The 18,021-nt window shown below is 33.8% G+C and overlaps 3 protein-coding genes across 4 annotated transcripts; 1 reads left to right on the forward strand and 2 right to left on the reverse strand.

The window, feature by feature from the left end:
- Window positions 1-4,788: 4,788 nt before the first annotated feature.
- Window positions 4,789-8,678, forward strand: LOC141678719 (protein trichome birefringence-like 38). Its single transcript, XM_074485084.1, has 5 exons — window positions 4,789-5,144; window positions 5,825-5,996; window positions 7,579-7,754; window positions 7,845-8,003; window positions 8,148-8,678. Exons 1-5 carry the CDS (start codon window positions 4,846-4,848, stop codon window positions 8,431-8,433), a joined length of 1,092 nt encoding a protein of 363 aa, XP_074341185.1. The 5' UTR covers window positions 4,789-4,845; the 3' UTR covers window positions 8,434-8,678.
- A 1,089-nt stretch (window positions 8,679-9,767) lies between these two features.
- Window positions 9,768-12,697, reverse strand: LOC141678720 (uncharacterized). Its single transcript, XM_074485086.1, has 4 exons — window positions 12,348-12,697; window positions 12,072-12,148; window positions 10,722-10,833; window positions 9,768-9,958 (listed from the first exon to the last, which is right to left on the reverse strand). Exons 1-4 carry the CDS (start codon window positions 12,638-12,640, stop codon window positions 9,829-9,831), a joined length of 612 nt encoding a protein of 203 aa, XP_074341187.1. The 5' UTR covers window positions 12,641-12,697; the 3' UTR covers window positions 9,768-9,828.
- An 895-nt stretch (window positions 12,698-13,592) lies between these two features.
- Window positions 13,593-17,684, reverse strand: LOC141676743 (protein INCREASED PETAL GROWTH ANISOTROPY 1-like). Of its 2 annotated transcripts, XM_074482450.1 has the most exons (6): window positions 16,427-17,682; window positions 15,749-15,880; window positions 15,493-15,674; window positions 15,285-15,396; window positions 14,056-14,190; window positions 13,593-13,951 (listed from the first exon to the last, which is right to left on the reverse strand). In XM_074482450.1, the coding sequence occupies exons 1-6, from the start codon at window positions 17,582-17,584 to the stop codon at window positions 13,853-13,855; spliced, it is 1,818 nt and encodes a 605-aa protein (XP_074338551.1). In that variant the 5' UTR covers window positions 17,585-17,682; the 3' UTR covers window positions 13,593-13,852. The 2 variants fall into 2 exon arrangements, with proteins under 2 accessions (XP_074338551.1, XP_074338552.1); XM_074482451.1 differs by lacking the exon at window positions 15,749-15,880 and having other exon boundaries at window positions 16,427-17,684.
- Window positions 17,685-18,021: the final 337 nt, after the last annotated feature.

The following is an 18,021-nucleotide window of genomic DNA, read 5'->3' on the forward strand; positions in this document are numbered from 1 at the left end:
AATAGTAATTTTTGTTATAAATGTCACTAACATCAACAGACAGAGATCTAACTACTCTATAATTCATAATTTGTCGAGCAATAAAAATTATGTGATATATATTGGAGAACCCTTATGATAACAAGACGTGGGACAAACGCAAACCCAGAATAAAGCCAATTATAATAACCACGGAAGCTTTGTATGTATGTTGATATGATTGAGAGAGCAAAGAAAGCTTCAAAGTAACAATAAATTGAGTGCACATCCGGTCAACTTGATATCCCTGTCTCCCGTACGTGGTCGATGTTTTTCGATACAATAATTAAATTTTGTAAAATCATTTTCGTGGCCATGTTGAACGTTCGCCTCACTTTTACAAATTTTCTGTTGAGGGTGGGAACTACTAAATGGACCAGCAACTTGTTTGGAGTCGTCGGTGACTCCTTTTGTGAAACTTTGAGATACGGTTTAGATTCAAACTCTCGATCTCTCGTTATCGAAAACATCTTCTAGACTAATTTTTGCGGATATGTTTAACAGTTTATGTGATGACACTGGAATGCACTGGGTGCATTACTGGCATGATATTGGGACAGACATATGATGTAAAACCTTTAATTGTTAAATTGTCACATTGTTAGTACCATTCATGTGATTACTACGACACTGAGGATGACCTTTATACGTGATTCATATCTTTACAATGTTTCTGCCAAGTTTATAAATTCTGCAGTTGTTTTAGTTGGATCCAGCCTAGCCAGGTTACCCCTAAAGTTCTCCAAACAGTAGTGTTTGATGAATTTACAAAAGGTCTTATCCACATTTTGTTTTTATATCAACCGAAACTAAACTAAATATATTATACTATATACAGTAATAAAAAAGGGTCATCCGGGACCTTTTAAAAGAAATATCACTATTTCAAGTACCTAAATTCAATTTTTTATTTATTTTTCATATATATTTACCGCGAATCGGAGTTCTTCTTTCCTTCAGCGGATCGGACTTTTTTCTTTCTGGCGAAAACATAAACTCCGATCCGCGAAAAGGAGAAAAATGATTGAATCCGGGCCATTCAAATAATGATCTAAGACCAATAACAAGAGTTTGGTGCAAATTTGGATCAAACTTTTGATCTAATTTTAGACCGAACCCCTTTTCAACTCTAACAGTTCGGTATAAATTTCCGTTCAAATGTTAAAATATTTCTTTTTAATATTTTAAGTCTTTATAATAATAAAATATTTTATTTTCATATGATATAAGATATTATCTTATATGATTTAATTTGTGGGACTAAATTGATAATTTAGTTCATATTATATTTCATTTACGTTATGTATCAAATTAAATTTTTTGTTCTGTAATCCTTATTTTAATGTTTGAATTTATTTATAATTTAAATTAGAGAAATGCAAACATATTTCTTTAAATTATGTTTTAATATTCTGTTAATTTATATTATAATTAAATAATTAATTATAATATCCTAATGTTATCTACAGTAGAACCTCGATAAATGAATAACTTTGGGAACCAAAAAAAAATATTCATTTGGCGAGATTATTTATTTATCGATTAATGAATATAATATTTATTTATCGATAAATGAATAATAATTTATTTAGATGATATTTTTAGACTTTTTTTGTAATTATATCATTTTATAATAATAATGATGAAGCAAATGATGCTGAACCCGATGATAGCATCACTATATCACAAGTATCCTCAAAAGAAGCTTTTCAAGCTATTGTCACTATAAAAAACTACCTGCTGCAACATGATCAAAATATTCTAGAAGTGGTGCATGCTTTACACAAAATCAAGGATAACATGCATTTTGGGGAGGAAATAAACAATCAACTTTGGAGGCATTTTTCGAAAAAATATGACCTATTAATGTGTTTGAAAATTAGTCATTGAATGAAATATATTCATGATATATTATATAAATAAAAATATATTATTTGAAATATAATGATTATTCATTTATATTTACATAGGGCCTATAAAGACTTCATTTGTATTTATTCGTTAATACATTAAGCGAAATTATTCGTTAAGCCCATTGGACCAAGTTGAAACCGAAGAAATTTATTCATTAGACGAGGTTATTCATTTATCGAACATTCATTTATCGATGTTCTACTTACATTCTTAAATATCCGAAATAAAAAAATGTAATAAACTAAAGCAAATACACTAAAAACAATTATTTTAATTTCGATTCAAATTTGGTTCGATGAATAGTGACAGTCCGAATTTGGACATGTACCGTTCATTTGTTCAAATTTAGAACGAGATTTAGGTCACTGTTAGGTAAATTTGGACCGAAATTCGTCCAAATTTAAATTTGAAGGTCATTTTTGAACTTTGCATGGGAATTAAGAAGTTCGGGCTATCAAGAGGGATGGTCTAGGCATTTTTGAAGTAGAATTGAAGGCGGAAGTATTTAAGAAGTCAAGAATTGATGCGATTATTGGCTAGTATTATCACTTTGGTTTTTAAGAAGCTTTCATAAAAGTTGATAGTTTATTGATTAAACTAATTACAACTATCTTTAATAGGGTCAAGAATCATATCAATTAAAGTTACGAAGATGAACATATCAACTAATTAAGAACAACTTATAAATAAAAAGCAGACATCAAGTTGTTAAGGAGCTCTATTATTGCCCCCCTCCCCCCATAACAAAGTGACAATGGGTACCATCAAAAAAGTGTAGGACCTTAAACAATAGAAACATCTCCAAAAATTGACCATACGATACACAATTTAAATTTTTGTAGAATTCAAGAAAAGAGGTTTGGGAATAAAATTAGAGTGGTCTAGTAAATTGACATTAGTTTATGAAATTGGTGAGGTGTGTGGTTTGCAAGTGAAGGGACCAAGAAGATATGCAGACCTAACTTGAATGTGGTTCCTAATTTTAGGATGTTATACTAATAAATCGAGCACATAGCTTGTCTACAGAGTGGTTAGTAATTAACTTCCACGAAAAAAATTTAAAAACATATATATGTTTGATAAATCCTCTGTTTTATTTTGGTAAACTTTGTTAATTATTTCACCCTCAAAAAAGATTAAGCTTGATTTCCTCCGAAGATAAACATCATTACACTATATTATGCAGTATTTTATATTATCCAACATCGTCCTTTTGGCACACTTCAAAACTAAAAACCAGCTTTTCATTGTTTCCGTCAACCTTTTCAACTTATTTTTTTTGTCTTCTTCTTTTCTACCTCTCACGTGAAGTTTCGTTCCAGTTTGATCTTCTATAAATAAATAAATAAAGTACTTAATTAATATTTGTCAGAAACTTCTGTGATTAGGGTTTATAAAACTAATCAATTTGATAAACATAGTCGGATTTCGTTTATTAAAAGCCACCTTAATTTGCGAATGCTAAATAGATGATCACATGATTTTTTTTTGTTTATATAGTTCAGTAAAATTTGTTAAACCAAACAATTCAAATTCAAATTATATTTGCAAATCACCTTATATGGGGAAATATTACTAAAAAGTCTGAAAATACCGAATTTACCCCGCTGATTTTTCCCAAGGTTGTTTATGTGATTCAGAGACACTTTTGACTTTTCAACGACATCTATGAAAATAATATTTTTCTTTAGAAAATGTTTGCAAATTTACGTTTTATTTTAAATGATGAATTTCAAATGATATGATTTAAATTGTCATTTCAAATTTTCATGTTTAAACTAATATTTTAATATTTTGGATTTGAAATTAAATCGCAATTCAAATCCAAATTTCCAAACATGTTAGACAATAAAATTCACAATTTTAAATGAAATCCAAGTTCCACATAAGTTATCAGAGATTAGATTATTTTCATCTATTTTGGAAACTTCTCCTTTTTCTGGGGTGAATGATTTGAGCAAGTGGAATGTGTTAGGGGTGATCATCAAATCGCACAAACCGCCCGCACCACACCACAAAATACGGTTTTTAATATTTTGTGGTGCGGTTGCGGTTTAAGTTTTTGACAAACCGCGTGGTGCGGTGCGGTGCGGTTTGCAGTTTGATATTTTAACAATGCGGTTCAAATCGCATTGCACCGCAATTTTAAGTACATATAAATTTATTCATATATATATTATACATATATATATATTTATAGATTATAGATTCATTTCTTGTTTACTATTGTTTTGTGTTATACATATTAGCTCACATATTACAAATTACCGACATATTTTTATTTTTAATCAAAAACATATTTTTTTAGATTTATTCTTAGCTAAATTATTATTATATTTGTATGTAAATATTAATTTTTTTGATTAACTAAACAGCACAAACCGCACCACACCGCACCGCATCTTCATAGTGTGGTTTATGCGGTTTTTGAGGTTACGCGGTGCGATTGCGGTTTGAAAATTTGATCAAACCGCACGTGCGGTTTGAGTAAAAAACCAGACAGTCCGCACCGCGATCACCCAAGAATGTGCACTATCAATCTATCATGTTACATGTACACTTTTGCTCTCCGTGACTTTATAGCTAGTAAAAAAATGCAGTACAATCCAAATTTCCATGTGATCTTTACCCATTGTTTTCTTCTACCAAAACAAATGAACCCTCTAAACACCCACCCCACCTAAACCAAAAAAAACCCACTACATTCACGATCACAAGTGACCATATATGTGTACTCACCTCACTCACATAAAATTATCATGTACCATGTCGCATTTACCATGTGAATCCTATACATACATGCATTGTATAATGTGGGGTGCTTAGTTGGCTGTATGTATAAATAGAAGAGCAGAAGTGCTGTCTTAGACAACTTTGTGCACTGGCTGTCTTATATGCAGCTTTTAGAGCAAAATGGGGTCTAAGTACAGTTTGGTTTTCTTGAAATTATTGAGTCTGTTTATTCTTCTTCAACCTCTGGTTGTTAAAACAGAACAAACTGTGTACAAAGAGACTAGTTTGAAAGGTAAGAAACTAGGAGGAGGCAAATGCAATTACTTTCAAGGAAAATGGGTTGTTGATGCTTCTTACCCTCTTTATCAATCTTCAAGCTGCCCTTTTATAGACTCTGAATTTGATTGCATTAAAAATGGTCGCCCTGATAAACAGTATCTCAAATATTCTTGGCGACCCGACTCTTGTAATCTGCCCAGGTACGTGTGTTTCTGTACTTCTGTTTTTACAAGGTACATAATTGTGTAAATTTTTTCGTTCAAATACAAACTAACGTGTGTTTCTGTAGTTTTATTTTTACAAAGGTACATACTTGTGTAAGTGTTTACGTTCAAATACAAACTAACATGTGTTCTATAATTGTATTTTTACAAGGTACGTAATTGTGCAAGTGTTTTCGTTCAAATACAAACTAAATTAGCCTTGTTTTTATAGTAATTTGTGACTTCTTTTTTGAAATTTCCACTTTAGGGTAAAAATCTAAAGGGAAGTTAACAATTGGATGTGTGTGTGTGTTTGTGCTTTTTGGTAGTATATACTCCCTCCATCCCATATTATGTGTCACTTTTCCTTTTATAGAAGTCAAATTTATCAACTTTTGACTAACGATTAAACATTACTCGTATATTATTTCAAAAAACTAGAAATTATTAATTAAAGTAGATTAAATCTATTTTTCAGTGATGTAATTTTTTTATTTTGTTCAATTATAAATTATTAATAAATTTCAGTCAAACTTAAGTCAATTTGACCGACACAGATCCAAAGAAGACGCATAATATGAGATGGAGGGAGTATTTGGTTATAATAAAGTAAAGATTCTAAAAATGCAAGGTGTTATAAATGGGTTGACATCAAAATCAGCAAATAATTGTTGTAGATTTAATGGGTTGGATTTTCTGAGGAGATGGAAAGGAAAGAAGATAATGTTTGTGGGCGACTCACTGAGTCTGAACGAGTGGCAATCACTGTGTTGTATGATTCATGCGTCGGTGCCAAGGTCTAAAACCAAAGCTGTGAGGACAGAACTACTCTCATCTGTTACTTTTGAGGTTGGTAATGTGTTTGCTTTGCTTTTCAGTTACTACTGCTTTATTGCTTATTGCTTTTTATTATTACTGGTTGTTCTGTTTGGTCCTATAAGTTTTGCTGCATGAATCTGTCATTTTGTTATCAAAACTATCAGTATCATCCTCACTCTTTTTACAATGTCACTCTTAGAGTCACAAGCACAACTACAGTTATGCTCCTTTGCCACTATCACCTCACTCTTCTTACGGGATGTTTATGGTTTATGCAATAGTTTCGCGATATGTAAAATGACTCAAGGTCGTTGGAACTGGAGACCTGTATTAAAATTCAATTCTACTATCATTTCATCTCATAATATTCTAATTTGATATAATATAGGATAATCAAATCTGTTAAAATCTTATTGTGATAGTTTAAATACACTAATTGTATACTTGTAAAGGAGTACCCCTCACTTCAGAATGTTAATGATTGAACTTGACAAAGACTCTATATACTATCACATGTCTGTAAAATGACATCATAAAGCTTAAAAGCACTATATGTTATGATATTAGTTGGCATAGTTATTTAAGTCAATTTAAATCGTTTGTAAAGAACATTAAAAAGAATAAATTGTTTTCCTGTTTACTTTTTTAATAATACATTAATACCTACTTTATTTTTATCATTTATTATGGCAAGTTCTTATGCTTATCTATCTGGATGTAAAGCACGAGTGTCTTTCAGTGGACACCCTTAAACTTGACTATAACATCAAGAGGACTCAAATAATTAATGGCTTACCTCATCTTCCTCCCCCCACCATTACAATTTAACTAGAGGCTGCTCAGACACAGCAAAATTAGGTGAAGCCTATCCTAGGCTCTGGTTCCTGCTAGCCTTCCAAAATATTGTTTTATTTTTTGGTCCGAATATCTTAGAATCCTAGTTCCACCGCTGAGCAAACATATGTTCTTGTCGAAGAACGATAATCATAAAGTTTTTATTTTTACCAGGAACGAGAATCATAAGTTACTCCTTCAGTTTCACCTACTGTCTTACAAAACTGATTTTTAGAAGTGAACATAATCGGGAATTTACTAGTTTCAAATCTTTTTCATATAATAGAAAAAAGCATGTTGTGACCAACAATCTCTTAATATAATAAGGTAACGCAGGGGGCCTCCTTCAGCCCCGGTTCCTAAAAATATAGATGCGGGAGCCTTGTGTAATGCGATGACCACCAAAATGCATGTTGAGAGACAACTTCACAACAGTTCGGGCAAAAGATGTTTCATACTCAACATTCATGTGTCTGGGAATGTTATTGTCCAGCTATTGCATTTATAACATTTTGCCATATGAAAATTTAAGGCTCACTATCCCATCAACAATATGAACGGGGCATTAGTTAGGTGTCTGCAAGTTGAATTTCACAATTATGGCAGCTTCTTTAGGCAGTGCTCTATTGGACTCGAGTATGTGCAATAATCTAATTGCATAATAATCGGTTTTGCACTTAGACAACTTTTGTTCCAGCAATATGCATGAGATTAACGCAGAACCTTATTTGAAAACAAAATATTTTTTTCCTGAAAACTTACAACGTACAACATGCAGGAGTATGGAGTAACAATAATGCTATACCATACAGTTTACTTAGTAGACATAGTGCGAGAAAAGATTGGGAGAGTACTAAAACTGGATTCAATTAAGGGAGGAAATGCATGGAGGAGTGCAGACATGCTAATATTCAACACCTGGCACTGGTGGACTCACAAAGGAAAATCTCAACCGTAATATACTAATATTCATTCTCTCAAATAGATGTGTATATCACTGTAAGTTTTTTCACAAATAACGATCAGTCAGTTTCTTCATTTCAGATGGGATTATGTGCAAGATGGAACTACCGTGAGAAAAGACATGGATCGTTTGACAGCATTTTATAGAGGACTGAGCACCTGGGCTAGATGGGTTGATTCAAACATTGACACCTCTAAAACCAAAGTCTTCTTTCAAGGGATTTCTCCTACACATTATCAGTTAGTGATTTCTGACATTTCTGACACTATTGCAATACATCATATAATATAATTTGCTTAGATCTACACTGATATCCTACAAACTTTGAAGGCAGTTTTAAATAGTCATAGTATGAGTAACATCATGAAAATCATGAAACACAGGGGAAGGGAATGGAGCTCAAAATCAAAAACATGCTACGGAGAGCTAGGGCCACTAACAGGGTCAAGATATCCAGCAGGAGAACCCGCAGCTGCTCAAATTTTGAAGAAAGTACTGAGTTCAATGAAGAAACAAGTTTACCTGCTCGACATCACGACACTGTCCCAGCTAAGAAAAGACGGTCACCCATCAGCTTATAATAACGATCGTTCTGGTATGGATTGCAGCCACTGGTGCCTTCCTGGATTGCCTGATACATGGAATCAACTTCTTTATGCAGCTTCCTAACGTGAACATATAGATATATGGAACAAAAGTATAGATATTCAGCTTCAGCTTCATTGTAGTATTATTTTTACTTGTATCATCTCACCACTATCAACTGTGTATTATATGTCTTGAAGATAGGTAATTGTGTATGTCTTCTGGGGCAGATTAGGGAAGAAAAATCAACTGTAAAGTAACTGATCAAGCAAGGCCAATTGCTGTGGATGAAATAAGAACAAAGTATGATTGTAAGTTTGTTTCTACAAGTTTGACTTGACATCCTTGACATGATTAAGTTTTGCTATAGTTCTGCAGTCAATTAGCATACATTCTCAATGATATTATCTCATATTCCTTTTCTATTCTATATGAGGCCCTGTCGCATGTCATCCTGAGTACGGTCTACGGAACAATGAAAAAGGTAGTAACTTTGCCAAACTCAAATGAACTTCTACAACTCCATCAGGACTCCTATCCAATAAAATATGTAACAACCAAATGTAAGAGAGATCAGAATACAATTAACATGCAATGACTACTGCAGGAAATGAATTCTCTGTATATACTTAAAAGCCGTCAACTACCATCGAGTGGTTTACTCGTCATCCATATTATACAGAAATTACCAACATGTTGAGAAAGTATGAACTTCGTGATTTGATATTTTTAAAAGAGCTCAGAATATCATAAACATGCCAATAGAGACTAAAGAATATTCTCTGCAGAGAGCTAAAAGCCGTCAACTCCCATTGACTGTTCTACCCGTCAACTACCATTAACTATTCTACTCGTCATCTATATTCAAGGTTATTATGGCGCCAAGTCGACCGTCGACGCCCGAGTTCCTTCGTGAAGACTAGTCGACAATTCGCCCGACTAGTCGTAAAAGTCGACAAAGTGTTCATTATACATATAATTACTAGATTTAATATATAATATAATTGAACACGTTAGTTTTATATTTAAATCAAAATTAATAGAATATTTAGTTAAAAATAAGCATGGTACACCACGATTATGGTTATGAAGGGCCCAAGTCAGACTACGAGACTCTTAAACGACCTTCATGTCAACTAGTCGATGACAAGTCGGGTTTCGAGACTCTCGGCGCCTGAGTACCTTCGCGTCGACTAGTCGGTGACTAGTCGTCGACTAGTCATCTTCGTGATAACAATGTCTATATTATAGACAATGGCTATAAGTATGAATTTGGTATACAAACTGTAACCGGTACCATAGACTGACTATTAAAACCTAAAACAGAGTCAAGTGAACTATATGGAACAGATTTACCATGTGAAAAATTTCAGAATGATTTTAAAAGACATTAAATGACTAAAAACATTAAGCAGGAATTCAGTAACAAACATAAACAGCTGCATTATTACTTAACAATGCAATACATTAAGAAGGAACTTAGTAGCCAACATAAACAGCTGCGTTTACTATGTAGCACTCATCAGTTTTATCTCCCATTTCTTCTACATGTACTCCACTCGAGCATATAAGTCCACCATCCACCACTTCAAAATGCATGATTTCCCCACTGTCAAATATAAATATATATAGTTTCCCCATGAAGAATGACAGGGAAAAGAACTTGTATAAGTAACGATTAATGAAGTCATCAGCTGCACTTGCAAATTTATGATATCAAATCAATGTGTAAATGCTTGGTATATTTTGTGAAATCATAGTACAAATAGAACTAACTGCATTTAAGTTTCAAGGATTAATACACTTTGTACATTAAGATAATGCGTGTGTGAATTTATCAAGATGGTCCAGTTTGACATGGAGGGGGGGGGATTGTGGGGACATGGGATGAGAGGCGTCCGCTTTCAACTGATGAGGCGTAGTCTCCAGTTACTTTTAGTCTTTTTTTTCCACAACAAGCCAATGCATTCGGAAAGGGACTTAGACTTATATCAAACAGATTCTCTATGCTTACCACATTGGCAATTAAAGAGACAGATCTTTATGCACATTCAGTTCTGTATATTGATACAAATATACAATTATATTATTAATCTCTTATTTAGATTGCTCGACGTTGTGGGAATAAGAAGTTATTCCCTGTCAAAGTAAACATCTTTTATAAATTTGGTTGCCAGTGATGTTTTTCTTTTACGGTGGAAATTCAAGTATAACTTTAAGAGAGAGTGCGCCGAAAACTCAGTCTTATCTGAGAAGAACATCACATTTGGTATCTTAACAAAGATCAAAATCATTCAGGCGGAAGGCAATCAGCTGAGAGAACACTTTAAAAAGCATCAAGCATAGATTCTTTCAAGGACTGATATACTTACTAAGGAAAAACAGATTTCACTTTTTCAACATCTAGGGAATTTTGTAGAGGTTTAGGAACTCCAAGCTTGATTTGTAGCTTCATCTCTTCAAACGAAACGCCGGGTATAGACCCTGAACCCATAAAACATATTAGATGTGCAAACTTAAAAAGAAAAAAGGCTCTGTTTGTCAACAATGCAGATATGTTGAAGAAAAAAATTTCAATAGTGGAAAGCTAGTTTCACTATTAAATGTAGTGATAACAGATATTTGAACAGAATCATGTTATAGACTTCATTCCAGGTGACCATGATATTCGATTCCAGCACTAGAAGCATGGATACAAAGTCACAAATAAACAAAATTCAACATTTTAACAATTCTCTCCATAATTTTACCAAGAAACTTCTTAGTGCATTCCATGATTTGAGTCGATAACATAAGTATAGAGACACAAAGGTATCATCCATATATTCTAACTTTTAGTTTCTTAACTGAACAAAAAACCACATATTGCTCTAAGACTTGGGAAAGACCTCTTCCTATCTTTCGCTCTAGCTGCACAATCCCATTTACTCTTTTAGTGGAAGGTCACAATCTATGCAGAGAGTGAATTGGTCCCTGGGAAATGGGACAAGATTGACTTCTGCCCCGGGCATACTAGCGTCTTTCTAAATGAAATTTGAAAACTTCTCTAGTAGTTAGCATCAAGTACATCTGGAGTACAATTAAAAAACTCCCACACTAGTTAGTGTTAGGAATCAACTTATCAAAAAACTGAGTGAACATATACAGCATTCCGGCAGATCAGTTCGTAGTTTTTGAGATAAACAATTTCATTTGTCAGTTTTTAGCACTCGGCAGAAATTTTCCCCAAAGCAACTAAACCTTAGTAGTTCATCTTTTTTGAAATTATGCAAACTTTCATTAAAACTCAAATTCATCCAAGATTACAGTTCGAACACCGGCAGGTATGTCCTGACTACCAAACACATGACCAGCTACATCATAGCAACCCCTTACGGACATGATCTACTCTGTTGGCATACAGTCTAAAATAAAGTAATAACACACCGTTTAATATGTCTAACAAAAAAAAATCTAAAATCTAGTCAGAGTCATTCAACGGTATAGATATAATTCATCTAACGACTAACATCCTAGTCAAAGATTCATAACTCAGTCAGAAATTACAAAATACCAAAATTTAGTATACAAATGCTAAAAGAACATTCTCAAATAACACAAAAATAAAGCATAAGCTGCAAACTTCAGCATTTACACTCAAAACAATGCATTAGAGATGTTGTGGATGTTATTTATGAATCCGCAAAATATATAAAAATAAATACTAAAGAAATTGAAATGACCTGCGCGAAAGGCGGGGACAGAATTGGAAGTAATGGCATCTCTGCAAGCCCTCATTGCTGCTTTTGTAACATCTTGCCTGTAATTTTGTACAAAATACCCGAATTTCAATCCAGGCCTATCATTTGTGCGCAATTACTTATAAGGAGATATATTCATTTTTGAACTTATAAGTTACTTATAATATTTTCAAATAAAAAACATACCAAATAAATTTATATATGGCGTAATAAAATTGAAACAGAACCGAAACCGAAATTAAGGAGGAGATTCGTTACCCGTGTTGATCGTAGCCGACACCCATCTCAACGAACAAGAGCTTGATGCTAGGATTAGGAATGTCTGAGACAGGAAGTGGTGGGGTCATGGGGGTTGTTACTTTTGACGAGATTTGACCATGTGTTCGAGGCAAGTAAAAATGGGATTGTTGTTGGTGTTTAAGGAGGAGTAGATTAGATGAGAAATGTTGTTGTTGTTGTTGTTGAGATGATGATGAAGATGTAGAATAATAATAAAATGGAGTTGGAAGATTAGCAGCGTTGGGTTTAAGGAAGGTGTTACAACTCAACATGTCTCCCGCTGCAAAGCTTCACTTCTCCTCGCCCTTCACTGCTACATCTTTCATTTGGACTATTTATTGGAACTGTTAGTGTTTGATTTTAATTTTATTTACATTTATTTATATTTTCGCTTAATTATTTCAGGGATTATTTTCTCAAAAATACTCTCGCATCTTGGATCATTTTTAATATTATTTTTTTAAAAAAAATGTCAAGTGACTTTTCAGTGTAAATATTTAAAAAAAAAAACTTGAAAGAAAAAGACTTACCACAATTCTCAATAATAATTATATTAAATTGTTGTGCTGAATCCGATAAATGAAAAAAAACAAATGGTGCACCATCATCTTTGGTATCACAATCATCTTTGGTATCATCGGCAAAATGGATAAAATAATATTTGTACTCATTTCTAGAGTCCAAATTCTGTGTTTGGTACTTGTCCACACAAACGATGAGTACTCAATTAACTCTCAATAGACTCAAATTTCCAAACAACTCTTATTTGTTTCACTTAGAATTTAAGTTATCACTATGATCATCTCAAATGAGGTGTAAAAAAAAGGGTAAAAAAAACTGTGTCATATAAGATCAGTTGATAGTTATACATACTTTTTGTTGATAGGGATCAATTTTTGGCATCCTTTAATATCCTGTAAAATAAAAACAATATTATATATAATAATAAAGATATATACCTTAATATATATTTTAAAATATACTTTTATATATATAGATATATTAAAATGAACATATTCTCGCCGTTTTTCATAAATTTTTTCTTAACATTAAAATAACGAACTTTTCATTACGACTTTTATCTTAAAATGTTTATTTGGTAAAAGTTTTCAGTTTTCCAAAAATGGTGTTATTTTCTGGCAAAGAAACCTAATTTTTTTTAAAAAAAAACCTTTCTACCTAATTTGAAATAATAGATCCTGTAGATAACTAAAACACATAGAATGGGGTTTAATAAGCTCTCTCTGTAAATCAAAGCCAAACTAAAGATACGAGGCATGAGCTGAAGTTTGAGCCATTTGACTTTGTACTATCCTGGAGTTGCTACACCTAAAGCTTAATAGGATAATTAATTTCATAAGTAAATAATAGAGCTAATGGCAGCTGCCCTTTTGTACTAAATTTATATTAATAATTATCTTTACAGCTAAATGGAGTGTCAACTGGCAACTGAAGCTGAGTTTGCTCCAGATTCTTTGACAGACCTACATATAAATTTTAACTGATGGTTTTTGGCACAATTTTGCTTTATCCCTTAACTCCTCAAACGCCCTCATCGTTTCTGCATCGAAACCGCCAGCAAACTGCATGAAATAACAACGAGAAAGATTTATCCCCCAGAATAAATTCCGCGAATCAGCAAGTGAAAAAGCTAGAATAAAATTGTATGTTAGAAGAAAACATTAACCTGGTGTACTCGGAAGGCAAATTTAACACCTTGAATGATCAACTCCTCTTCTTCGGTGCCACCATCAGGATTTTCAAGTTCAGCAGACACTCTCCTCATGTACTTCATGGCTAGTTTAACAGATGCTAGCTTCATCTGGAATCAAAGATAAATAAGACCTTGTTAAATAATGCACAGAATGCTTGTGTATTACAGTGAAATCAAGAGTATTAAGGGGTGCAGAAACACGATGACACAATAAAGAGACCAATAGGCAATAATAATTTCTCTCTTCTATTCTATGTAGTCCATCAGTTGAGATACTTTGAATATGGACTGGTGCATCATAACAACTCGATTTATACGATTTTTTATAGAATGTTGGCACTTCATTAGGAACTGCAGTTATAGATTTCTGCAGTGTATAAGAAAGTCCAGATCTCAACATCGGGAAAAATAGAATTTTAGGACCCTCTAATTCTTTCTAGTGACGTAATTTCAAGACACCGAGGCAAAGACATTTACTGAATTGACAACATTTGGAAATGCTATGGTATATTGTCTGCTCTGTGTTATCTTCTTACACCTACTTCATAATTATCGAAAGTGATTAGATTCAGAATGTTTTTTAGATACTTCACTAATGTGATCCTTGCAATGTGTAAAAGGCCAGCATGAAGAACTTGAACCTCAACTCGGTTACTAATCCAATAATATAAGTAATGCATATGCACAGAAATTTGTTCACATCTTTTTGGCATCTAGTAGTCAATTTTGGAGATCAACTATATAGTAAACTCATTTCAATTATGGCTCTTCTCATAGGACCACCTTAGAAACCACCACACTGTATAAGAACATGAGACAGGGCTCCCCGTGAGCCGTGACTGCTATGGTGTGGCCAGGCTGGTGGGGTTTCAAGTAATTGTAATTGTTTGACTATTTCCCTATATTTATTTGTTTAGATAGAGGTGTTTTATGTGGAATGATTAACTTTCCTCTCCTTAAGATTATGATTTTAGTCTCGTTTTAAATTTGCATGGAGCATCGATAAGACCAAAAGTGTTGGAACATTTCAAGTTGCTCAGTAGCTGATCATGTATCAAAACTCAAATATACAAAAACAACAACAGGAATATGGACAGACCACTAGAATGTATGAAACCAGGGGAGGATACTCTGCATAAAAGTATCGATTATTATATTAAATTCTATTTGAATTTACAATGCTAAAGAGCAGATGTATGTACCTGTGTTACATAACCAGTATCAAGCATCCAATCCATTGGTATTCCAAATCCTTTGTACCTAATTGCTGCTGATTCTCTCATTCTCGAGAGGTTGTAGACTCCATGTTCTAATCTGCTACCACCACACTTAATCAGCTAATTTTGTACCAATATATGCAATAATTGCACACCAAGTCAAATATCAAGCAACAGTAACAGTTAACCATACTTTTCAAATAAGGCTTGTATTTTCTTGAGGGCTGGGGCAAAAAGTTGTCGAGGATCATCTCTAAAAGAAGACGCCTCAGATTCCAGCTTCTTGAGATCAGAAAAACCAAATGCTGCTTCTCTGAGTGTATCAGCTTTTTGTTCGGGCCATTGAAAATGCTTAAGCACTGCTCTTTCGTCAACCTACAAACAGGAATTATCTCATTTCTCTCCATTGAAATTTGTAAAAGAATATCGGCTTGAGCCAAATATCTTACCAGGTAAGAAAGCTCATCATCAAGCCATTTCACGAAAACCACAACATCTTGAATATCTATAAATGCAGCATTCTCAACTTCTTTGATCAAGAACCTTATGAAATCACCTTGTGTTTCTACATCTGTTTTAATCTGTATTAAAAAACACAAATAAATACAAAAGTTCAAAGTCACCTAATGTTTCTACATCACTTTTAATTTGTAATTTAAACGCCTAAACAAAAAAATTAGAACCAAATTAAAATATCGCGTCTCTTCTTGGATGTAGGTACGTGGAGGATAAGATGCACGGAAAACATACTAGTACCACAAGTCCACAGCCGTAAAAAGAAAATATTCTATGTAAATGGCTCTGTCCGATAAATACAAATATAAAATTACAAAGATTACCACAAAGAAACATTTCTACAGCACACAAAATTCTGGTTCTTGAATCAGTTCAACTTCTGAGTAATCAGTATTATAACAACGAGACAAAGCAAAATCACAAGCTCTTTCTCTTCAGACAAATCCACACAACTTTTTGCATTAACCATCAAGATTGTGGAATCTTAATAATGTTATATCTATCAAGACACCCTACGTATGAGGGTAACAATAAAGACACAACAAGGCAAGTCTAGTCAATTTTAGTGACGAATCAAGAAAAGAAAGAACAACACTAGAAACAAAACTTACTGCAAGCAAATGAGTGGACCGGTTCTCAATTTCTCCGATCATATCCCTTGCATTGGCCGTTGCGGCTGCACCTTTACCGCAATCTCGACGTGAGTCTCTCCGCATTAGTGAATGATAAAACTCCACAACTTCTGGTGCTCTCCTTACCTTCTGGACACCATTCTTTGATACCTTCAGTGGCAATGGCGGTGGAGGAGGCCGCGCAGACTTAGTTGGCACCTTAAAAAGCGGTCTTGGTGGTGGCGGTGGAGGCACTGGAATCACTGACATCTTCGTCAATACTCTATCTGCAGCCCCCGAAAAAGAACTAGAAGACGAAGATGAAGACGACGAAGGCGATAATGTACTAGCCGAAAAATTAGCAGATGGAGAAACCGAAACTGAAAGTGAAGGCCTAGGCGGTGGTTTGGGGACTCTAGGTACTGGTGATCTTGTTGTTATAGATACTAGTCCTGTAATCTCTTCGGAGTTTTGTGCGGCTCTTTTTTTCACCTTTTGAACCTCAATTTCGTTTCTATTTGCATTGTAATGCTCCAATAGTGATACACTTTTCTTCAATTTTTTCCCAACATTCGACTTACACGAAGCATCTACTGCGCCTTGATGTTGAAATCTTTGTGATTTCATCATCTCTTCGCTTTCTTTCTCCGCCTGTGCTTTCCTCAACTCAGAAATTTCGCCTTCCAGTTGCTCAATAATTTTTTTATTTTCTTCATTTTCTGCCTCATGTTCGAAAAATTTACAATGCAGCATGTCCATTTCTCGTCGCAGCCTCTCATTTTCTGATTCCAAACTATCAATCTTTTCACTGTACTGTCCAAGCTCATTATCTCTTCTTGCAATTTCCTCTTCTAAAAACGGTAAAATAGCGACTGATTCTTTTAGTATTTTATACTCGAGAAGCTCTGTTTTCAGTCTCGACTCTCTTTCGCGTAATTGTTCAATTACGCGCAGCAGAGCCGTCACGTCAGGTGGTTTGGGTAGTACTTGAGCTGAAGCCCGCGGAAAGTAATTGCTGAGTGAGCGCGAGAATGACGTGCCCTTTTGCGGTGCTTTGCCTGAGCTAGGCGATGGCGATGATGATGGTAATGGCTCAGGTTTAGTATTTGCATGAGATTTTTGTAAGCCCATTGCTGCTTTTACTTTACCCGCAACCATTGTGACCACTTATCACAACATTAACTATGTGTATAAACTTGAAGTGGACTAGTTACGCAGATTTTTGTGATTTCGACAATTTTTTGAGTTTTCGGATTAATGTAACATAAATATCAACCGAGCACGACTACATGAACCTAGTAGGGGACAGTATAGTTAGGGTGTACGCGGTGCAATTTTGTTCGGTTAAAGAATCAAATCAAACTGTAATTAACAATTTTTAAATATTTTCATCTGAAATCAAACAGTTGGTAAATAAAAATTAATTAAATTTACCCATATAATTGCGGTTGTGGTTTACCGTTCAAGCACTCAAATAATTATTAAAAAAAAGAAGAAGCTAATTTCAATACATTTTACAAGTGCGAAATTAATTATACGATTTTTAACTCAAAATCTATCATTTATCACTTAAAAACCGTGTCAAAGGTTAATAG

The sequence above is a fragment of the Apium graveolens genome, chromosome 8 (assembly GCF_009905375.1).
Source record: "Apium graveolens cultivar Ventura chromosome 8, ASM990537v1, whole genome shotgun sequence".
Classification (NCBI taxonomy): domain Eukaryota; kingdom Viridiplantae; phylum Streptophyta; class Magnoliopsida; order Apiales; family Apiaceae; genus Apium; species Apium graveolens.